At 58.4% G+C, this 23,199-nt stretch overlaps 1 protein-coding gene across 1 annotated transcript in view; it reads left to right on the top strand.

The window, feature by feature from the left end:
• The window catches only part of VAC14 (Vac14 homolog (S. cerevisiae)), a 106,610-nt gene that overhangs the window by 42,238 nt on the left and 41,173 nt on the right, over positions 1-23,199 (top strand). The window contains exons 11-14 of the mRNA XM_006878623.1: positions 1,744-1,888; positions 2,087-2,152; positions 15,997-16,153; positions 21,592-21,724. Of these exons, the coding sequence (XP_006878685.1) occupies positions 1,744-1,888; positions 2,087-2,152; positions 15,997-16,153; positions 21,592-21,724 (501 nt within the window). The remainder of the gene's footprint in view (positions 1-1,743; positions 1,889-2,086; positions 2,153-15,996; positions 16,154-21,591; positions 21,725-23,199) is intronic.

The following is a 23,199-nucleotide window of genomic DNA, read 5'->3' as shown; positions in this document are numbered from 1 at the left end:
AGAAGTGTATTGACTATCCCGTGGGCTGCCAAAAGGACAAACAAATATGTTTTAGAAAAGTTGCAGCCAGGGTGTTTCTTGGAGACAAGGACAGTCAAGCTTCAGCTCACATACTTTGCCCATGTAAAAGCAGGAAGGCCCAGTCCCGGGTGAAGGAGGCCCAGTCCCGGGTGAAGGAGGCCCGGTCCCGGGTTAAGGAGGCCCAGTCCTGGGTGAAGGACATCATACCTGGAAAGGTGGGGAGTCAGTGATGAAGGGGAGTAGCCTCAACAAGCTGGATTGACAATGGCTGCCACTCTGGGCTCAGCCTGGATGGCACGTGACAGGGCAGGATTCAGAGCCCTTGTTCATGGGGTCCTTCATGAGTCATAGTCAACGACTAGAGAAGTTAGGTCCTCACCTGGTCTGTGTGATGCTCCTCTTGGACCATGAGCTCAAGAGAGAGGGGCTGAGATCCCAGGTTGGCCAGCCTGGGCTCTCATGTCTCTGCCATAGCTTCCTGTCCGCCCTTCACCACCAGAAGTGTCGCTGGTTTGATAGCCTCAGATGGCAGGGGGACCCTCCCAGCACACAGCTCTGCGGCAGCCCTGGGCTGAGGCTCCAGCACACACACCCAGCTCTTCTGGCCGCCAGGGGAATCCAAATGCCCACTCTCACCCCCGAAATGAGCACCACGGGGCTCATCAAACCAGATTAAAGAGCAATTAGAGAGCTCAGAACTGTGCCCTTTAGGAATTCACATCAAATGAGCTGCTGAGGGGCTGCGAGTGGATGAGGAGCACGCAGCCACCGAGTTCCTGGTGTAAATGAATAATTGAGCAGCCTGGAAATACCACGAAAGACTGTTTTCACAGGCGAGCAAGGACCGCCTGGTGGGTCTATAGGGAAAACAGCCGAGGTCTGCACTGTTGTGTTGCCATCGGGAGGAGCATCAGGAGAAGGGGGTCCACCTAGCCCCCGCAGAGCGGGCCTCTGCCTCCAGCAGTGCAGGTGGGTCTCCCAGCACCAGACACTGCTTGACTCAGCAGAACTGTGCTCGAAGACCTGCAGGCCTGAAGCCCAGGAGCCCTCCACCCGCTGAGCAAAAGCACACCTTGAACCAGCTCAGGGCTGCTGTTCCTCTGGGACTCTGCTGTCCCTCCCTCAGCCCAGCAGCGTGTCACCCCTGCAAGGGCAGCTGCTCCACGTGCTCCGGACGGGACGTCTCAGAGAAGAGAACGCACAAGCCCTGCTCTCACGGAGAATGCATTCTTCGGCCTGCTGAGGGGCCTGTGAGACCCTAAGTGGTCCCATCAGCTGCCCGTCCCCAGTTGCTTTCTCGGTGACCCAGGTGTGGCATTGCCACTGACTCCTGGTGACCAGGCTGTGTCAGGCTGTGCTCTGTAATGTGCTCGGTGGTTGATTTGTTGGCACTAGATTGCCAGGCCTTTCTTCCACAGCACCTGTGCACTTGAACCTGAGGTTTTCATGGAGCAGCTGAGCGTTTTATCTGGACTCAGATCCAGAAGGGAGAGTCTTCTGTCCCAGACAAAAAAAGGGGAGTTGGTGGGGGCCGGGGACTAGCCCCTCCTCCTTTGAGCATCCAGACTGGTGGGGGGTACACCCCAAGAGTGCAGAGGGGAGAGTGCAGTCTGCACCCGTGTTACGGCACCCAGGCAGTCGCTCAGCGTGTGGCTGAAGTGTCCCAGGTCTGGGGGGCATGGCGGGCTCTCACCCTCACCTCCTTCCTGCTGTTGCCCACAGCGCTGACAGGGCCCCGGTCACCCTGCACCTCGATGGCATCGTGCAGGTCCTGAACTCCCACCTCAGCGACACGGCCATCGGGATGATGACCAGGATTGCAGTCCTCAAGTGGCTGTACCACCTCTACATCAAGACCCCCCGGAAAGTGAGCTCCCGCCCCCACAGCCTGGAGCCCCTCTACCTCACCTGGGGTGGGCGGCCTGCCCCCTGCTCGAGTCGGGTTGGGGTCACTGCAGTTCTGGGGAAAGCCAAGGGGTGAGGGGCACTGTGGGGGGTCCCTGTGGGGCAGGTGGCCTGTGCTGGTGGGTGGGGAACTCACAGTGCCCGGCCTCTCTGCCCCCAGATGTTCCGGCACACAGACAGCCTCTTCCCCATCCTGCTGCAGACGCTGTCGGACGAGTCTGACGAGGTAGGTCCCCTGCCCCGCCCATGGAGCCCACCACCCCGTTACAGTGATGGGTGCTCAGAGTTCAGAGGTGCTTGTTGTGTTGTGTTGGGGTGGTTCCCGAAGCAGCAGCAGAACGTTTGCCCTGCTCTTCATGCCTTGGAAGGTCGGACCCTCTCCGCAGGAGAGGTTTATCTTTAAAATCCTGGTGTTGGGAATAAGGACCCGTCTCTAGAAGAACCCTGGTGGTGCAGTGGTTAAAGTACTTAGCTTTAAGCCAGGTCAGCAGCCCAGCCCCACCCCAGCCTTAGCTGTTCTGTGGAGAAAGCCCACAGCCATAGGAGGCCAGTGGGGCGTCCCCCGGGCCTGTGGAGTCGCCCAGAGTTCACTTGCAGTTGACTCGATGGCCATGGGTCTGGGTATGGGCTCTGCTATTGCTCTTTCTAGAAGGGCCCTGGGACAGGCCCTCACCTGGGAAACGGGCTACAGCAGGATTTTCTGTGTCGTCCCAGGAGGTGGGGGAGAATGACTGGGGGCACTGGCCCCCACACAGGCTCTGCATCCGGAGTGCAGGCCCCCATGCAGGCTCTGCGTCTCGAGCACAGGCCCTCTGCGTCTCGAGCACAGGCCCCCATGCAGGCTCTGAGAACGGCGGCTGGGAGCATTGGCCCCCCCACACACAGGCTCTGCGTCTTGAGCACAGGCCCCCATGCAGGCTCTGAGAACGGCGGCTGGGAGCATTGGCCCCCCACACACAGGCTCTGCGTCCAGAGCATAGCTCAGCACCTCCACCTCCCAGATCCCCCACCGCCTATCCCTGTTCAGCGGGGTGGCAGCCCTGCGTGCACCGGGCTGTGAGAGTGCAAATGAGTGACCTCTGGAAATGGCTAAGCACCGTGCCAGGCATGTGATGAGCGTCTCCGCAGGACTCCATTGAACAGGACCCCTTTTGGACCCTTAGGGTGACATTAGGACCTTGAGCTCCTGCTTTGGTGGAAAGGGGAGAGGCTGGGCCAGACCTCAGGTTGCAGGAGCAGCCCCCTGAGCGTCACAGGAGGCCGGCCAGGAGGGACGCAGGGCGGTCCTGTCTTTCTGCAGAGCAGAGGCTGCAGCACCCATTGTCCTCGCCAGCATTCCTTTCCCTGGTGGTTCTCTGTTGGCACTCCCCACCTCACTGCCAGGGTGTCAAGATTTGCCACTGGGACGCTGCCCATTCCAGCTCCCTGGGCTCCTGTCGAATGCTGAAGGTCTGAGTCACCTGTCCCTCTTACCCCCACGCCCGGTCCTCTGTAAAGGAGTGGACGTGAAGCTCTGCAGACCTGCGCATGTGTCCAGCAGGAGTGTGGGCGGGCTTAGAAGAGAGGGAAGTTGCTCCCCACCCCATGTCCTGGAGCCCCTGGCTGGGTCCATGCTTGTATGAATGAGCTCCCAGCACAGCTGCCCTGGCCCTGGACTGGACAGATGGATTCAGAAGCAGACAAGCATCGGCCTCTAGGTCCTTCAAGCAGAGATTCTGCATTTCCAGAACAATCCAGAACAGATGGGCTGTGAATGTGCCCTTGACCCTCGCTGTCTGTCCATCCTCCCTGCACCCCCACACCCCCACACATTCGTACTCCTTCCCGTGGGCTCCCTCCCCCACCCCAGGGCCAAGCCCAGGTGGACATGGCCCAGTTCTGTGGTGATTCACTGCTCAGTTGCAGCCCTCATTTCAATATGAAAAGGAAAAGAGCGTTGCTGATTGGCTCCTTCTCCAGTCCTCGCTGGAAGCCGCTGAGTTTTCAGTCCTTTAAATTGAGTTGTTTAATCCCATCCTGTTTCCTTTGCTGGAAATTGGTTTGGGTGCGTGTGCACTTGGAGGGCGCAGGAGATGTGGCCCATTGAGCAGCTCTGCTCGAGCTGCACTGGAAACTCGATTTGCTGAAGCACCAGATGTTGGCAGCGTGTGAGGAGTGGAGGTGGGGGGTGGCTTCTGCTGCGGAGGAGACTGGAGCCTGCGGGGCAGGGTGGGGGAGCACTGCGACTGGAGAGGCGAGCTCTGCCTTCTCATCTCTCGGGAAGGGACTTGGGGGTTTGGCCATCAGTGATGAGTCCGGATTCTGTCACATCCTGTTCTTTCCCAGAATCCCTTTCCCAAGTGTCACCTGCCCCACCTCTTCGGTGACCTCTAGGGCCTCCTGCACATTGACAGTGGACACATTGTGAGCTACTGAGCCTTTCCTCCTGGAGGCCTTTCTGGGCTCCTTATCTGCTAAGCTCGTGAGGCTCCTTGTCCCTGGCGGTTAGAGCTGATCTCAGTTAGGATCCTTGGAGTCCAGGTCTGTTTATTCAGACAGGACCACACCCAGCTTCCAGGGTTCTTCCTTCCTCACGTCCTCCACAGTGGCCTTCAGCTTGGTTATCTCTTGGCTAGGATGATACATGGCCTACGTGTATGACGTCCTTAGGCAGCCCCTGGGGAGCACAGGTTTTGCTTGTCTTCAGAATCAAAAGGTCAACAGTGCAAATCCACCCACCAGTGCTGCGGAAGAAATGCCTGGTGAACTTCTTGTGTAAGAGTCTCAGCGCGCAGTCACTTCTGCCTTGCAGGAACCCTGTAGAACTGCCGCGTAGAGCTCCCGAGGCTACATCGGCTACATCGCTATGGACATAATGCCGACTGCTGCCACTTTGTGCCTTAGAGCTGCTGCTGGGCGTTCACTTAACAGCTGGGTGCTTTAACCATTGCACTGCCAGGGCTCCCCTTCCATAACCTTTTGGCCCCTAACACCTGTGGGGCAGTTCTGTGCTGACACAAGTGGGTCTCCGTGAGCTGTAATTAACTCAGTGGCTGCAGGTTTGGGTTTGCTGTTAGCTAGGAACTCTGCTGGCGCTCTGCTCAGTGTCCACCACACCCTCACAACAGTCCTGGGAGACGCTCCCGTTATTCCCACCTCACAGCTCAGAAAGCTGAGGCCTCTGGAGGTTGAACACCTTGCAGCCAGCTAAGAAGTGGTGAAGTCCAGACTCAAAGCCTCCAAGGCCCCTTCTCTTAACTGCTTGGACAGCACCCCCGCCTCTCACCATGTCTAGGAGACACCGCATCAAAGGCAGTGGGGAGGGGAGAGCTTGTGGCTTGTTAGAACATCGTCCCCAGTTCCTCCAGAGATTTCGTCAGGAGAAGGCTCTGTGGCCCTTTCTTTTCTCCTGCAAGTTCCTGAGGCAGATTCCCAGTTGTCGTCATTCGGTGCCATCGGTCAGCTCCTTCCGAAAGCAGCCCCCACGTGACAGAATAGAACCTGCCCCGTCCTTACAATCTGCTGCGCCCATGGTTGCTGTCATTGTCATTGTGCCGATCTGCCCTGTGCAGCTTCCCTGACCTGCCGCCTTTCCAAGCATGCTGTCCTTCTCCAGGGCCAGGCCCCACCTGATGACGTGCCCAAAGAATGGGAGATGGCATCTTGGAATGCTTCCCTCGGAAAAATCATTCTGGCTACGCTTCCAAGACAGATGTGCTTGTTCTTTCAGAAATCCGTAGCGAACTCATTATCCTTCACAGGACAATTCACAGGTATCACATCTTCACTCTTCCATAGTCATTGTCCACACACCTAGGCCTTCAAAGCGACACCCTGTTCTTCAGTACCTTATAGAGATCTCTAACAGCAGATGTACCCTTTAGGTGTGTGTATCTTTACTGTGCATCTGAGAGTCGGATAGTGAATAAGAATGACAGAAGAAGTGATGCCTTTGAATTATGGTGTTGGAGCAGAGTACTGAAGATCTTATGAACTGCCAAAAAGATGAGTCCTGGAGAAGGTGCAGCCAGAGTGCTCCTTGGAGGCAAAGATGAAGAAGCTTCATCTCATACACTGCGGGCATCTTGCTGAGAGAAGTTATTCCATGGAGAAGAACATCATGGCTTGAGAAAGTGGAGGGGCGACAAAAGAGAGAAAGACCCTCAACCAGGTGGGTTGACACAGTAGTGACCACAGCGGTGGGCTCGAGTGTGTCAGAGATTGTGAGGATGGCACAGGGCAGGACAGGGATCAGATCAGTTGTTCATAGGGTCACTATGAGTCATACACAACAGCAACTCTTAGAAAGCTCCCGTCTGGCTCCAGTGCTCTCCGTCCATTTTGGTTACTGATTGTGGAAGCTCTTTGTACATTTCGGGACATTAAATGTTACTCTGTACGGTGCAGATGTTTTTCTCCCCGTGTGCTGGTGATGAGCTCTTACTCTCCTCACTGGGTGAGAGCCGCCGTCCTCGGGGACAGACTGTCCCAGCATTGATGATGCAACAGCCCAGAGGCCAGGCCCTCCTTCCCCTCTGCGTTTGACAAGCGCTGGTTCCGTAGCTTGCTGGGAAGTCTTGCTGGTCCCCATTCTCCCGCCGTCTGCACTGCCATCTCTGTCATTTCTGCTTCTCCACCATCTGGGACAAGTGGCTGTCAGCTCGGTGCCACTCACTCCTTGCTGGCACCATTTGAAAATCCTTTGTTAAAAAGAATTTGCAGGTGTCCAGTTAATATTCTTGGTACAGAATAGAATCCTCCCATTGGCTCAAGACACAGTGATGTGTTTTTAAGGGGAAATGCGGCCCTGCTATGTGCGGCGTGGAACTGTGGAGGCCACCGCTTGGCCTTAGCGAGCTCTCCGTGGGGGTGGTCACGCTCACAGCTGTTCATACCAAGGGGACGAGGTCTCTCCACATTCCTCACTGTGTTCCCAGTCTCCGAGAAATCTCGGGGTGGACACCACCACCCCACCCCTGCCCCAGGCAGCTCTCTCCTAACCCAGATTTCAAAGTCTCAAGGTGATTCGGGTCCTGGAAGAAACTTGGATAGACCGCTGTCCACCAGCCCTGGCTTTGAATCCCAACCCTGGTCCTTCACAGCAGGGAAGCCTGTGAAGTGGGGGTTATGGTGTCCCACACACCTCGCTGTGTAGTGCTGTCAAGGCACTGCTCTGGGTATCAGCCCAGGCCCTGGCCTTCAGTAGCCTCCAGGTCCACTGTGTCTTCGGTTGCAGCTTCATTTAGGAAAACTTGACCTTTTTTCAGTGCTGAACACTCCACTCCAGAGCAGGGCTTGTGGCCCTCACAGTGGTCTGCTGACCGCCCTCAGGAATGTGTTGGGGTCTTTATTTCTAGACCTTAGTTTGTTCGGAAGGTGGCTTTGAGGGTCCTGTGGTTGCGCCGTGGTTTGGAGTGGCAGCCCCTTCCCGGCACCCATCGTTCCCTGGTGACAGTGTGGTCTAGTGGTTCGGACGCTGCTCTGATTTTAGATGATCTGAGGGGCTAAGGCTCAGCTCTGCCCCTTCAGTCACTGACCTTGAGCTAGTGGCCCGGCCACTCTGAGTTTCACTTTCTTTATCTGGTGCCTGAGAGCGAACGGGACTGGAACCAGCCTCCCAGGTTGTTAAATTTCTCTGAAGTGAAATGATCTGAGCGGCTGCACCCTCCTCACACCAGGACAATGAGCTTCTCGGGTGCTGGGATGTGTTCCATCAAAGGCTGTGGTTGAAATCAGGACGAGTATCCCCTTGTCTGTCTGAGTCTTCCTGCCTTGGTTTCCCAAGCAGAAGATGAACTGACAGCCACACAGAGCACGGTGGGCAGGGCGTTGGAGGGACCCGTGTTTAATTTCTCAGTCACAAAAACCAAGCAGAGGACAAGATGCTGGCAAGACCAGAGCCCCCTCTGTACTTTCCTCCCTTTCTCCAGCCTCCAGACAGCCAGCGTCAGAGCTGGAGGCTCGGTCTCAGGCCCCCGCCAGAGCGGGCATCGAGGCTGCCCTCAGCACCAGCCTCCCCCGTCAGCGCCCCAGGAAATGGGTCGTCGCCTTCCGCGCCTGCATGGGGCCGCTCTCTGCCGCATTCTGACTTGGGCAAAGCCTTAAGATGTCACAGAGGCCCAGAGGGCCCCATCTGGCACGAACTGTTTTCTCTGTAGTGGGGCCCTCAGAGCCAACACCCCGAGTCCTCTCCCATCTCAGGGCGTCCCAGGCACCCCAGAGCAGATTCTCAACCCGGGGGAGCTTCTCCTGCCCCACCCCCCTATCTTCCTGTTCCGCCAGCTCTGGAGGGAAACTTCTCTGAGGAGAAATTGCTAACAGGGGTTTGTGCCTTATATAACTGATACAGATGCAGCAAGAAGAAACAAAAACGCCTTCCAGGAAATGCGCAAGGTGGGTTCCAGGGGCCTTAGTCACAGCAGGGGTAGAACTCCTGTCACAGACACATGGGCCAGCGCTGTGCCACGCCAGAGTGACACGCAGCCCCACTCGGGCCAGCGCTGTGATACTCGGGCCAGCACATTGTCACACCAGAGTGACATGCAGCATCACACAGGCCAGCTCTGTGGCACGCCGGGTGACACACAGCCACACCAGGTGACACGCAGGCAGCTAAGGAGCAGGGCTCGGGAGTAGCTTGGGGCTCTGTGAGTACACAGAGCTCTGTCAACAGTGCAGTGACAGTCACTTGCCCGGGAGCCCTTTCCTCCCTGTCCCACTACACCACCCCGCGGGCTCTTGTCCTGGGTGCAGGACTCGCCTGTCAGCCTGCTCTTGGCCTCTCCACAGCTCCTGGCGGGTGGAAGGAGGGGCCTCGGAAGAACTGCAGAGGTGCGCATTCCTCCTGCAGGAAAACACTCGGGCCCGACTGGTCAAGGCCGTTCCAGAGGCAGGACAGGCTCGGAGCTCCTTGTGGTCACTCCTGCCCACAGCTGGCCCAGCCCAGGGACAAAGGGAGGCTGCCTTCCAGGCAGGGGCAGTCGTGGTGCCGTCATCCTGATGAGTGGACCCCTGCCTTGTCCCTCGAGGGACCCTTCCTCTGTGCTGTGGTGGGTCCTCTGGGCCCTGAGCACCTGAAACCCCACACCATGTCCCTGCTGGCTGCAGAGTAGGGGTCTCCGGTTATGCCAGGCCACTCCCTTGGCCTTGATGGCACTTGTCTTTGGTAACTCCCATCTGGGCACACCGTCTTCGGAACATGTGGCATCAGTATCCCCTCTGCACCCTCGTGGGCCCCTGGGCTGCTCACCACTCCACCTAGCTCCCTTCTAGTCTTGTTTCCAGAATGTTCTCCACCCTCTTCATGCCTGGTCCTCGTCAGGCCGGGATCCCTGGGTGGAGAGTGGGGAGCAGTAGCCATCATCCCGGCCTCTGTGGGACGCCAGGCAGGCTGCAGGACATCCTGCACCCTGGCCTCTGCTGTGCATGCAACCTGGACCACTCGTCCAGGGTCCATCCAGCCGAGTCTGTGTGGTCCCAGCGCCTCTCCCCAGCATACTAATGCTGCCGGCTCAGAAGTGGACCGTTTTCCCCAAGAATGGGCTTGTTTATCTCCTTATCCGTGCCTCCATTTTCCCTTTCCTTCCAGTTTTCATTCCCTCCATTCTGCAAAAGCAAACATATCCACCACCCACCTCAGCTCTGCGCATTTCCTAGAATCAAGTGAAAGGTACCATCTCCCCCAGGACTGAGGGATACATGTCTGTGCTGGACATGATTCCCTCAGCTGGGAGCTCCCCATAGGGAGAGCCTAGGCAGCCTTATCCCAACCCCAGAGCCCTTCTCCCCACTGCAGCCTTCCTCCTCTGAGGGCCCAGGAGCTTCCCTGGGAGAAGGAGGGGCAGTCAGGGAAAAGAAAGACTAAGAACAGCCGCCCAGCTGTTGGGCCAGCCAGTAAAAGGAGCTGGGCTCCAGTCACATCCCCAGGCCTTCCTCCTGTGGACAGCTAGGCCCTGGGCCCACCCTGCTTGGCTACTGCCCCCCCAGCCCATCAGAGGACCCATTCACTGAGAGGGTGCTGATGGGACTTTGGTCTTCTTGCTGGGGAAAGAGCAGGGCTCAGGCTGGGTCCCAGGCGGTTCTGCTGTCTGTCTGCATTCCTGGCTGTGGGCACGTGTGGGCCCAGAACAGGGCATATTCACTGGTTAACTAAGCAGCTGGGAGTGGGGGCCTTGTCTCCTGAGCCCCCCTATGAAAGCAGAGATTGGTGCTAAGAGGGGTGGAAGGCAGTGAGCTCGCTTTCACAGAGTAAGGCCTGACTGTGGCAGGCGGAGCCTTTCCCAGGTGACTGGGGACTCTCCTGAGAGCTGAGTGTCAGCCAGGGCTGCTGCAGACCAGAGACAGGGGACAATTCCCAGGACAGGACAGTTCACAGGACATCACTGCCACAGGCCAGGGGCAGGGGACAACACACAGGATGGGACTGTCCAAAAGCCGAGACCAGTCAAGGTTGGCCAGCCTGACAAAGCCAGTTGCCTCAGACGCTCAACTGGGAAGCTATCTAACATGAAAGGTCCGGTGGGCACACCTGCCCAGAAGCCCCACTACAGAGTCATCAGCAAGGGCTGCCCACGGGGTCCTCTGGGCCTCTAAAAGAGAGACTTCAGGCCACATCTAGACCCACACATGCTGCCATGGAGCCAGTTCCAACTCCCGTGACTTTACAGGGCAGCGTAGAACCAGCTGTCCAGAAGTGCCCCAGACCATCATGTGTCTGGAGGCTGCATGCTTACCTGCTGCGGCACCAGGGCTCCAGTGGGCCTGATAAGAGAGTCTGATCTGTCAGCCCCCAGCCCTGTCCACCTCTCTGTCCTTACAGCCCCCTGGATGGTCCTCATCCCACTCTAGTGCCCTGACTGGAGACAGAGCCTGAGTGTGAGCACAGCAGGTGTCCAGAAGCTTCCTCAGAGGGGGCGTACGGGCAGGTCTGGTGAGCTGGGCCCTCGCCTGGTGGGGCCAGCAGGTAACCCCGGGGGAAGGCAGGGAGGATGGGAGGCCAGCTGGGCCCCTTGCTCCTGGTTGCTATGGACCGGTGCCCGGGAGACAGCAGCCCTGGCCGCTCGCCTGGTAACCGGCTATAACGGGTGTGTGTACACAGCCCTCCTGCTGCCGCTGGCCCAGCTCACAGAGAATTTTATCGCCCTGAGGGTGATGCAAGGGAGCAGTGGCTTGAGTCAGCAGGAAGGAGGCCCTGCACGGGGTGGACATCTGGTCTCAGTGGCGCCTCCACGAGGCGGCCCCGTGCTCTCCTCCTGCAGGGGTGACTGCCGGGAGCATGAGCGAGCGTGAATGAACCTCCCGTCTGGGTGCAGGCCCAGGACTCAGAAAACTGTTTTTAAAGAAAGAAAGGCAAGCAGCCCTGCTCCCTAAGGGCCCACGTTCAAAGTCAGGCCACACAGACGGAGCTATAGTCCATTTCTGTTTTGCTAATTTGTTTAGCTTTCTCAAGAAGTAAAAGGTTTCTAATCAGGGTGCTTTTCCCTCAGTGGGAAGAGCAGGTCTGCACCTCAGCTGGCGTTTCCCTGCCCCCAGAGGAACCGTGCTCTCCGCTCACCTCCTTTCCTCCCTTGTCCCAGGTGTGCTGAGAAAAGGGGTGTGACCTGGTATGGACTTGGGGGGCGCGAGCATGTGACCTGGTGTAGATGGGGGAACATGACCCTGTGTAAGTGGGTGGCATGATGTGGTCTTGCAGGGGGTCTGTGATCCAGCATTTGACGGAGATATTTGATCCCATAGAAAAGGGGGAGACGTGACCCCATGTAAATGAATGTCGTGGCCTGGTCTAGCAGGGAGTCTGTAACCCAGCACTTGACAGAGGTGTTTGATTTACAAAGCAGAGACGTGACCCGGTGTGGATGGAGCACTGACCTGGTGTAGATTGATATTATACCTCTTGGGTGAGTAAGTAGAGCGTTGCCCCCGTAGCGTGTCCATGCTGTGTCCGGAGGTCTCTGGGGCTTGTGTGAGCCCCTGCTGCCTTCCCTTAGCCCTGCAGGGCCCCCTCCTGGACTGAGGAGCAGTTCCCTGTGGGTTCCCCAGTCCTAGGCGGCCGGGCTGCTCTGCACTCAGCCAGGGGCCTGAGGGCCCACTTCTCCACATGCTGTATTTCTCAGGATCGAAGGACGTGCAGTGGGGACCCGAGGTCCCTTGGATGTTTTGGTGTGGTGTCCACACTTCAGGTAGCTTCATGTCACAAGCAGCTGGCCTGACCCAGGTCTTGGCCAAGGCCATGACCTTGCACCTGCCTACTCCAGGCAAGGTTGTCAGATGGCCCTTGGCAGTGACCTGCACCAACCAGACCTCCTGGCTGTCAGTCTGGGTTCACCCCACCAGCCAACACAGCATGTGTGTCCCCCCTCCAGGAACCTCTGAGGGCCCAGCTGGGCACTGTTTGCCAGTTTATTTGCCGCATGAGGTGGGTGCCTTTTTCCTGAGGCTGGGAGCCTGAGCTGTGACATCCAGGGCCTGACCAGCCAGCCAAAACCTGGAGCAAAAGTTCTTAAAGATCGTTGGGTGGTTGGAGGCCCCTCTGTAGGCCCCTCAGCAGAGCAGTCACAGCCTCCTCCCTCCACTTCCTGCCTGCTGCTGTCCGTGAGCGGTACTTACCGCGTCTTCCAGTGCCTCTCTGCAACATCACACTCAAGAGCTTGGAAGGAGGTGACATGACACCACTGAGCTGGCTCAATCTCCAGCTCCTTCCAGGCCCAGGAGCTGCCAGTGGTGTGGGTTGGAGTACCAGGTTCAAGGCCCTTTCTTTTGGCAAGAGGTGGGAGGCCAGTAAAAGAGGCAGGCAGCCCCTAGAGATGTGGCCTTGGCCATAAGGATTGAAGGGGACTGACAGCCCATGTGATTTCCCCCCACCCCTGACTCTCTGAGTCCCCGTCTCGGAAGCCGGCCCGTGCTGGGGAAGTTGCCATGGGAAGCAGGCCTCCCTCAGGAACCCCTCGCCCCAGGCGTCCCCGTCTGTGACAGCCAGGCCGTGAGGGAAGCTTGCCCCAGAGTTGGTTCATTAGATGTTTTCCATGCCCGGCAGCTTCCGACCCTTACCCTCCACCGATGGCCAGCTCTCACCATGTCCAGGGCCAGCTGATGGCCTTCCCCACCCCACCCCCAGCCCACTGCCATGGCAACAGCGGGCACTTCTCCTCCTCATGCCTCTCCCTGCAGAATATTGCTTTCTTATAACCTCCCTCCCTCCCGCTCTTTCCCCCTTCTCTCTCACACAAAAAGAAAGCACAAGTGTTTTATATTCATTTTGCAAAAGCCTGTGCAGTGCATACTAATAGAGTAGCTTCCTCCCACTTCCTCTGAGCCTCGCCTGTTCACAGAGCCAGGGCTGCTGGCCAGTGTGGTGGACGCCAGGGGATCGGCTGGTCCAGAGGCCAAAGGAAGCCGGGATGGCAGGGTGGGGTGCACACCCAGCGCTTCGACAGCCAGGGCCACCTTGTCCCACCTCCCAGGGGTGCCAGCTGGGTGGGACACCATAACTCTAGCCTGAGGACAGAGAGTGCAAGGCCAGGCCCAGCCAGGAGGATGGCATTTCAGCACTCCCAGGCCCCCGCTGGCTTGGCAGCCGCCCTGTAACAGGGTTGTGCCTCCAGAGCCTCTAACTGGTTCAGCCTGCTGGCTCTGCCCCTAGGCCAAGGCGAGTTTGCTGGTGGGCTGGGCTCCCTGGGATGTCACAGCCACCTGGGACCCCTGATTGGCTGGCCCTGGCTCCAGGTCCTCACCTCCAGCCATTCCCAGCCCTCCATGGGGGGAGGTGTGTGGCTGGAGGAGGCCAGCCTGTCCTGACTCCCTGCTGGAGGGGACAGGAGGGGCTGTGTGTGAACAGGCATACATAGTGTCGCCCAGGGCAGGGCTGTGGGCTCTCTGCCAGCTCCCAGGACCAGAGACAAATCTTTTGATTTGTAAGCGGAGAGGAGTGGCTGGGATCAGGGAAGGAAACCTGTAGACAGCATTTCCGGCTTCAATTGTGCAATTGAAGTATCATTTGCATTCATTTGCCATTTGGTGTTAAAAACTTTCTAAAATAAGAGAATAAAAATGTGAAATCTGCAGCTTTTCTGAATGAGCTCTCCAGCAGGGTAAAGAGAGGTGAGAGGAGGCCGACTGGAGGGATAGGTGTGGAGAAGGGGTCCTCCACGGCCCTGGGTGCTCACCCCACTGTCTGCCCCAGCAGAGGCCAAAGCCACCCACAGTAGGGGGGGTCCTCGGGAGTGTCCACACTGTTCACTGTGACTACCCCAACTGCCCTGCAAGATTGAATCTCCGTTTTCAGGATCAGGATCCCCTACGAGCTGTCTCAAAGTAGAGCCTTCCTGTGAAACCTGCAAGCAACAGTGGCGTCGAGTAAAGAGGCAATTACTGTTATTTCCTATGGGAAAATTTTCTGAGCATTCCCAGACCCCAAAAATAACGCACGAGATCATACTAAAGTAACACAGACCACCTAAAATAGCAGAGTCCACAGACACCACGCCGAGCTGTGGTGGCTCGACGCCAGCATGCTGAGAGTGGGTCCCCGGGAACAAGCACGGGAACCCCACTCTCTGGGGGTGCGAGCTGGCTGCAAAACAAATGCTGAGTGCTCGTTTCATTTCCTTGGATCTCTTTCTTTTTCTTTTTTTTTTTTTTAATTTTATTATTTTTGTGTGCGTGTACCGTCAAATCAGATCTGACTGGTACAGGAGGAGATTGTCCCTCCTTCCCCGGCAGAGCATCTGGTGGATTCGAACCGTGCACCTCTGGGATTGTAGTTGCATGGATCTCTTTCAGTCAGCAAAAACAGATCCCAGTGTGAGTCTTTCGTGAACTTGGGAAAAGCGAAGGGTCCGGGGACAGAGGACTCGGTGTGCACCGTGCAGTCCACTGACAGGGCTCAGCCTCGGCATGGCGCCCCTGAGCCCTGCTCCTCGCCTCTGGCCGTACCCCTTCCCCATGTCCCTCCCTCAAGCTCTTCTAGAAGGCTCAGTTTCCTGGAATGGGCCACATTAGTCCACCTGCCCGCCAGTGGCTCGTGCCAGGTCAGGTGCCCCTCTCTGCCTGCCTTGACAAGGTCATGCACAGGTGTGCTGCTGCCCCCGCGGCCAGGTTGCAGGTCCCCGCTGTGCACACCCTGCGTCATCACTGTCCCCATCCTCTTCCCCCGAGAGGCCCTGTCAGCCCAGCTCCCGGCACACAGGTGGTGGACAGGACAGGCTGGAGGTTAGCCGGTCCAGGGTCAGGATTGGTGCCCAGGTGGTGGACGGGACAGGCTGGGCGTGCTGTGAGTTGTGGATGAGGTTAGCCGGTCCAGGGTCAGGATTTGCAGGCGTGAGAGTGACAGTCGGAACGGCTCCGATGTGGGAATGGACCTGGACTTGACACATCGGGAGCCACAGTCTTCACGCTCTGACTGAGACTGCTGACAAGCCAGGGCGTTACTTCTGGCCAGGAGCCAGGGCAGCTTCCTCATCTGGCCTCAGTAGCCTGGCCCTGGAGCCTCTTAGAAGGTGGACAGGCCTCTTGTAGGCCAGGCTGCTGACCAGGAAACGGGCGTCTGCCAGACCCTCACATGTCCATTGTGCAGCCTGGACCCAGCCGCCTCGTGGGCTCCCTGGCCGCCTCTGACCACAAGGTTGACTGTCCTGCACCCCTTGGAGCACATGGACCTCTGTCCATCTACACAGACCGTCCTAGTGGACTCCCTGTGAAGGAATGGACAGGAAAAGGGGCAGAGGGGGCTCCCAGCACAGGGACCTCAAAGTGGAGGCTGCCAGCTGCCCCCAGCCGCATCTCTGTTGAATCAGGACTACCCCCCTCCCTCGGGCACTGAGCCTGAGTCCCTCGTGTCCCAGGACTTTGGAGGTACCCACTCCCTGCCGCGCTAGCCCATGGGAGCCTCAGAAGGTTGTAGGAAGGTGCCTCGCCAGGCCTCAGGCACTGGCTTCCTGCCTTGGTCACCCAGCTTATGTTCTCTTCAATCAGCGCCCTTTGTTCAGCTCCCCTCGGCTCTTCTATAGCTTGGTCTTGGTGGTCCAGCCCGTACCAGACCCCTGCTGTCCCCCTCAGGAAGTCCCCTCCCCTCACCCTCTGCTCTTCTCCTCACAGGTTATCCTCAAGGACCTGGAGGTGTTGGCAGAAATTGCTTCCTCCCCAGCGGGCCAGACGGACGACCCTGGCCCGCTCGATGGCCCTGACCTGCGGGTGAGCCACATGGAGCTCCAGGTGCCCGCTTCAGGCAGAGCTGGCCCGCTGCACGCTCCTGGTGAGTGTCCCCAGAGGAACTGGCTTAGCCCCCCTGGAAATGCCGCTTCTGGTTTCTGTGGTTCCCGTCCTGGGCGGGGCAGTCCTTGGGCTGCCATTCTTGAGCCCTGACCTCAGCACAAAGTGAGGGGTCACCGAGCTTCCTACCTGATCGGTTGCGGCACACGCTCTGCCTGCTCCTTGAGGCCCAGCCTCCAGCGGCTCCTGGGGGAGACCCTCTGAGCCCTTCTTCCTCATCATCCTGCACATCTGGACAGGATGCCTTCAACCCGTCCAAGCCCATCGGAGCCTCCTGGTCTTCTCGGTACACAAGGCAGTGTCCCCTGGTCAGTACTGGGCCTTTGGAGGCTCAGGTCTTGCAGGTGGAGGAAGGCTAGGTGGCCAGTTCCTTTCACACCCAAGCAGCTAAAAACAGCTCCCAGCGTGGCAGGCAGCCCAGGCAAGGATGGGACAGTTCAGACTGGATGTCCTGGGCAGTCCTCGGACGAGGGGCCCCATGTGTCCTTGGGCTCATCCTGTGGCTTTAAAGGAAGCTGACCAGCAGGTGACTTCATCTTCTTCAGCCAGCGGTTCCAGCCCCTTCTCCTGACACGTGTCTGTCTGCTCTCCCTGAAATGTGGGGCTGGAAGGGAGAGCACTGGGGCTTCTTGGGTATCTGTCCATCAAGCAGTGCATGACATTGGGCAGAAGGTCCCCAGATAGCTTGTTCTCTGGTGAGTTAGGCCAAGCATCAGCTAGGTTAGGGAGCTTTGCAGCCAAGCCCTCTACCAGTGCCCCACCACATGATCTATGAGGGTGCCTGGCCCCAAAACCCTTGTCTCGGGAGCCCCTCAGCCCAGTTCATCCAGGCTCTAGACCCCAGGCCAGGGAGCTGCACAGGGAGACACCGGGCCAGGGAGACACCGGGCCCTGCAGGCCACACTAGTGACAGGGCAAGTCTCAGGACGTCTGCATCGAAGATGTCTCAGCAGTGACGCTCGGGACGAAAGTTCCCTGGTCCTCTGAGGGGATTTCACAAGGGCCCGCAGGCCTTAGGATACCTTTGCAATAGGTGTGTCCTACAGCTAGCCCCATGCTCCAGCCGGCTGTAACTGCAGCTCAGGGATGGTCAGGCCCAGACAGCCCGGCTTCCTCTTCCCATGCACCCTGGATGCATTTGGTTCTGGGCCAGTGCACTTTTCCTCCAGGTGATCTGCATATCCTGTGGCCTGACCCTGCTCGGGATGGGGATGGAGGGTGCCTACCTTTGCCCCACAGCCCAGGTCTGTCTGCCACCTCTTGTCTCCAGCTCAGCCATTCTGGTCAATCTGAAGGCCCTGGGTGGGCAGCTGAATGCCAGAGATGAGGGGTGGCATCCAAAAAGGGAGAGGTCTGTGGGGGCAGCTGCGAGAGGGCAACCTGCAGGGCGGGGTCTAGGAAGATGACCTCTGAGTGTCCTCAGTTCTCCCACACAAGGACAGCTGTCATCTCTCAGGTGGCAGACAAAAACCTTTGAGACCGCCCAGCCCAGGGACAGGGCGCAACGCCTTCATCCTCCCCAGAGCCTGATCTGGCCCGTCTGTGAGGGATTTATCCCTTTCTCTCAGACACAGAGACAGGTGGCTGTGAAATGGGTACACAGTGGTGGAAGGATGTGCAGGGAAATGACTGCTGGTCCACCAAGACCCCAAGGGTGGCTTGGGACAGCTCGAGGACCGAGGGTGACTCAGGATGGGACAGCTGGGACAGAGGACAGCTCGGGAAGGGACACTTAGAACAGCCTTGCGTGCTGTCATCACGCCCTGTGACCTCTCATGCAGCCAAGGCCTCGAGGTCACAAGCCCCTTGGGATAGACAGAGCTCCCTCAACAGGCTCCTGGCCCCACTCAGATCGGTGGGGAAGGGATCCTTTTCCCAGCTGACCAGGGATCGCAGACTTCAGCCAGGATTCACCCTGAAGTCATTGCAAACAGCAGGGTCTACCAGATGAACAGGAGTTTGTTCTAAAATGAACACAGTGTCTGTGACGCGGCCACACTTCCCTCTTCTGGACATGCAGGCTGAGGGTCACAGTTCTTTATGAGGCCACAGTGAACTTCAGGGGGTCCTGTGTGTGGGATAGCCTGAGAGCCTCCTCCCTTCACACCCCTGGGACATTGAGTGGGCTTGCTTTCTCGGGTGCAGCCTGCACCCCAAACTCTGCAGTCCTTTCAGAGCCCCATCCTGGCCTCCCATCTTCCTTTCCTGCCTTGTGGTGGCCTCCAGCCTCACCAGACTGTTTTCTGTCCCTCCAAAGCCGTGTCTCGTTCTCTTTACGCCTTGAAGGCCCTCTTCCCGCCCCCCAGGACCACACGGTGACAGCACTTGGGGTCTGAGGGACCCAGGCGCACAGCCCATCCCTGCCTCCCCACCAACACCTTTGACCTCTGCATACCCCTGCATCTCCCCACCGTGAAGGTTGGGGTTCTGTGCGTCCACAGGACTGCTTTCATCTCATCACCATGAAGTGATGTGTGTGTGCTGATGTCCAGCCCAGATCCCTCTTGTCGATCTCCCGCTTTCACACTGATCGCCTCCTGGCTGTGGCCTCAGACGCTCCCTGTCCAGGGTGCAGGTGACAGCGCTGACATGGTCAGGAGCGTATAGAATGTGGCAGGTCAGCCGCACTGCACACGGTGCTGCACGTAGGAAGCCCCATCTCACACTCCAGGGGCGAGGACCTGCCCGAGCCCAGCATCAGACTCCCATGAGGGTGGACACCTCCTTTTCAGAGTTCGTCAAATCGATAAGAGGGGCCCGCATCCAGTCGCCCGAGCACTGCATGCCTCTGAGGCTCCCGGGCCCCCCGTCCTGGCTGTGCTCCCGGCCATCGGCCATCGCTTGCCATCGCTTGCCACCAGCGGGGACCTCCATCCACGCCCGTGAACTGGGGCGCATGTGCCACTTCCTCTCACTGCCCTCCCAGGGCTGCCCAGCCCTCACTTCACGCCCACAGCTCCTTCCTGGTGACAGACGCTGTGCATCATGGGGGCAGAAACACCCCCCCACCCCCCCACCCCCATGCTCCATTAGCTTCTTTCTCACTCTGAACCTCACAGCTGGAAGGCCTGGGCCAAGGAGATGGTGCTGAGCGCGGGTGAGCGCAGGTCCCGAGACCTCAGCTGAACCTGCTTGCAGTTAGGATAAGAACTTCCTTCGTGGCTCAGATCCCAAAGGTGCCATGTCTTCAGTGCTCATGTGTCGCAGACTCCGCAGACCCTGCCCTCCCCTTCTTCCCTTCTTCCTTGAGTCCAGAGATAAGCTGCTCTCCCAGCCCTGACACCTTGGCTCTGTCCCACCAGACTCCCTCTGCGGGGTGAACCTCCAACAGAGCACAGTGTCTCTCTAGCTCTCTCCCCTGCAGCCCTTTGCAGATGGGGACCAGCCTCAGATGCCGTCCTCAACCCAGGACGGCCTTGCTGGCCACGTTTGAGAAGCCAGGCGGGTCCCAGGCCCCTGCCCCATGTCTGTGCCCTGGCTAGCCTATGACCCTCCCCAGCCGGAAGGCAGGCAGCGGAGCAGGGCCTTGTCGGCCCCAGCTAACGTTTTCCCATCTGGTTTTGTTGAGTTGCGACTTGAGTTGTGCGTTGAGGCAGAGCTATTTTTAACCTGACATGTGAGGTTCCTTCACGTCATAGCCACAAAGCTCGATCCAAAACATCCCAGGGAGGTTGTTTGTGAGCTGCTCTGTGGGTTCTCATGTCACCCCGTCAGGTTTCACTTAACAACATCTGCTGAGCTGGTCTCCACCGCCGTAGCCCACTCCCCCACCCACTGGCCTGGCCCCGGGCACAGAGGGCCTCCCGATAGGAGCTGGCTGCCCCTCGGCCAAAAGCCGGGTCACGGGAACTTCCTGCCAGAGCCCAGCGAGGAGAGACCCACGGCCTGCCAGCCCGTAACTGCTGTGTCCACGTCCAGCCTCGTCCGGAGCTGCCGGCCAGCACTGCCCTCCCTCACCTCATCCTCCATCCCTCGTCCCCTGGGGCCAGTGGAGGGGCTTTCCCAGGACCTGTGCCCACTTATCCTCCATCCTCTTCCCTGGCTCCCAGGCCGGAGCCAGACCAGCTCACCCACCGTCTGCAGTGGTCCGAAGGTTCCAGGTGCTGTCACTGAGCAGTCACTGAGTTGGGCCCTCCACCCCCTCTCCCCTGCAGACCCTCAGGCTCAGTGATAGAGGGTGGGCCCGGACTTGACCAGCTGATGAGCTCCCTTCCTCCAGCGCTGCGTCCCCGCTAGCCCCACACTCTGCCTCCACAGATAGAAGAGGTGGCCGTGGCACCCATGGACGATGTGTGTTGCCCCTAGCACAGGGCCTGGCCCACAGGAAGCCCAGGGGTGAGGTGTTAGAACAACAGGAGGGGCTGTCCCCACAGTACCCACATCAGGTGTGCAGAGGCTCAGGTCGCTCAGATCCCCAGCACTCTGGGCTTCCTGCCGAGGAAGTGGGAGGATGTCTTTTCTCAGGGCCTGATGGTCAGTAAAGAAGCTGTTGGGTGAGGAGGGAGACTGAGGCTGGAAGAGATTCAGGCGGCCCCCACCTGTCTGAGTGCGCACTGTCTATGTCCCTGTCCTTTCCTGGCCCCTCCTCCCAGGGCGGGACGGGAACTTGCAGCTCCCTGACCAGCCTGCCCACAGGTGCCACCTCCCCATGGAAGCGTGCCTGTTGTCCCCCAGGGAGGGATGGACCAGAGAAGGAAGGGGACAGGGACGTGGGCAGCTGTCACTTGAGCACCAGGGCCCGCTGCAGTGACTGACGCACCCATCTCCGGTGCCCTAGCCTGACTCCCACCTGCGCAGATGATTTTGTACCCTGTGTGAGGGACAGTAGAGACACCTCAGCGGCTGGATCTGCAGCCACGTCTTCAGAGAGCCGCCCCCGCTAGGCCCTGAGTAACTCAATCTGTAAGAATGTGACACTCGATTTTACAAACAGCACCCCTGGGCCAGGGGCAGTGACTGTCATTCCTGAGTCACTGTGGACCTCCCAGGCCAGCCTGTCCTGGACAGCAACCCAGAGCAACACGCCCCAGACAGCACCACGTTGCCCGAGGCCTGCCCTGCGGCTGCACTTCTCACCCAAGACGTGCCCACTGGAAGATCACGCCTGCTGGGGCGAGGGCACAGCTGCATAGATGCAGCTCCTGCTGAGGAGACCTTAGCTGGAAACAGAACAGAAAACCCCCTTGGAAGCGCCTCACCACCTCCCCCTACTCAGTGGGGGCACAAGAGAGGTCGGGGCTCAGCTGGAGGAGGTGCGCTGCCGCCCGGCCACGGGCATCTGATGGAGTTGGGCTGATGCCCCTCTGGTGCCGCCCAGTGCAGAGCCCTCTGGATGGTTTGACCGCTCCTGTTAGGTGCTCCGAGGAGCTGGTACCTCCTCCTCCTGCCCAGCTTGCTTCTCAAATGTCCCTTTCCCTACAGGTACCAAAGGCTTGGAATATTCTCCTTCGACCCCTACCATGAACTCCTACTTCTACAAGTTCATGATCAACCTTCTCAAGAGGTTCAGCAGCGAGCAGAGACTCCTGGAGACGAGAGGCGCCTTCATCATCAGGTCAGCCCCCCGTTGCTCACACACCTTGGGCTCTAGTGTGCTCACCAGCCCACCTGTCTCATTCCTTCTATTCTTAATCTCTGTGTTTGTATTTAAAAGAAGCTAAAGCTTCACTTCACACCATGATCAGGTTAGTGTTGATGTTTTTCCAGACAAACAAATCTCTCTTTCACTGGTTGAGACACTGTGTCCCCCTGAGGTTAAACATTCTCGTGGACTAATGATGTCAGAGTCTTCAAGAAGGAAAGAAAGGCTGTGCTCTGGAGCCAGCTGTCGCAGGGCTTGCCTGGGGTTGATGCAGACGTGGCAGCACAAGAACCTGGTTATAGAGATGGTCCCAGGGCCCCGCCATTGCTCAAGAGCTTCCACCACGAGCAGAGTGGCCGGGTCTGGCCCTTGTCCTTCGGAACTCCAGAAAAGCAGCCCAGGGCCACCCACAGGCCAACAAGCTGTAGATCCTCCAGACAGACTTCCTGAGCAGGTTCAAGATTCTGGCACAGTCCCAGTGGCCCCAAGACTTTCTGGCAGTGGCTCTCAGCCCTTGTGAGAACTCAACCCTGGCCCGTGGACGCAAAACCTTTAGGAGAGATGAGGTTACTAATGCCGCCCAGGACCAGATAAGACTGATGTGGTCAGTGTTGTCGGAAGGCACATGAGGCTGGGGGGTCGGAAGGTTAGGCTTCTAGACATAAGGGTCCTACCTGTGTAAGGAGACTGAGAGAAAAATAGAATGGGGAGTTTGTTGTGCTGTAAACCAGAAAGCGAAGAGCAGGGCCCAGCCTCCTGGGCCACGATAGGCGTTGAAGCCAGTGAACAGGCCTGAGCAGGGGAATGATGTTACCAGATTCCTATGACCTGAGGATTGCTGTGTTTGCTGGTGGTCAGTGGAGGGGAGAGGGACAAGTTGGCCGTAAGAAGAGGGCAGTAAGAGGCTCATCCAGGTGAGAGACAGTGGCCTCTTGTCCCTGGAGTGGGGGAAGTAGCAGGATGCAAGAGTACATGGAGGCCCTATCTGATGGGGGATCAGTTGCAGAGGGGGATGAAGGGAGAGTTGGAAATGACCTCAGGTCTCTAGTTTGAGCCTCTAAGGCCGCTGGTCCCACCCTCTGAGATGGGAGCCCTGGGGTCACGGGGCCGGGGCGTCATGCTCTGGTATTTGGATTCCTTCGGGGAAGTCAGAGGAGAGATGCGGGAGGAGCAGGTACTGGACCTCCTCCTTCTCCAGAGAGGGGCCTGAGCCTCGAGACCCAACTGGGCCGTGACACAGACTCAGCGCGCTGTTAAACACCCGACTCTGAGCAGGGAGTCGTTCTAGATGATTCTTCCCTCGTGGAGGACGAGGGTGAAGCTGCAGGAGTAGGAGTGGTCACTGGTGGGGGTGGGCCCTGAGCAGTCCCAGTAGGAAATGGTTGGGGAAGGAAGGAGTAAGGAAAGGAGGCTTGAAAAGAAGAGCTGGGGAGGGAGCTTGTAGGGGG

This window comes from Elephantulus edwardii, unplaced genomic scaffold (assembly GCF_000299155.1).
Source record: "Elephantulus edwardii isolate Elephantulus edwardi_28Jun2011 unplaced genomic scaffold, EleEdw1.0 scaffold00001, whole genome shotgun sequence".
Classification (NCBI taxonomy): Eukaryota; Metazoa; Chordata; class Mammalia; order Macroscelidea; family Macroscelididae; genus Elephantulus; species Elephantulus edwardii.
The sequence above is the reverse complement of the archived record's forward strand: the minus strand, read 5'-3'. Positions and strand labels throughout refer to the sequence as shown.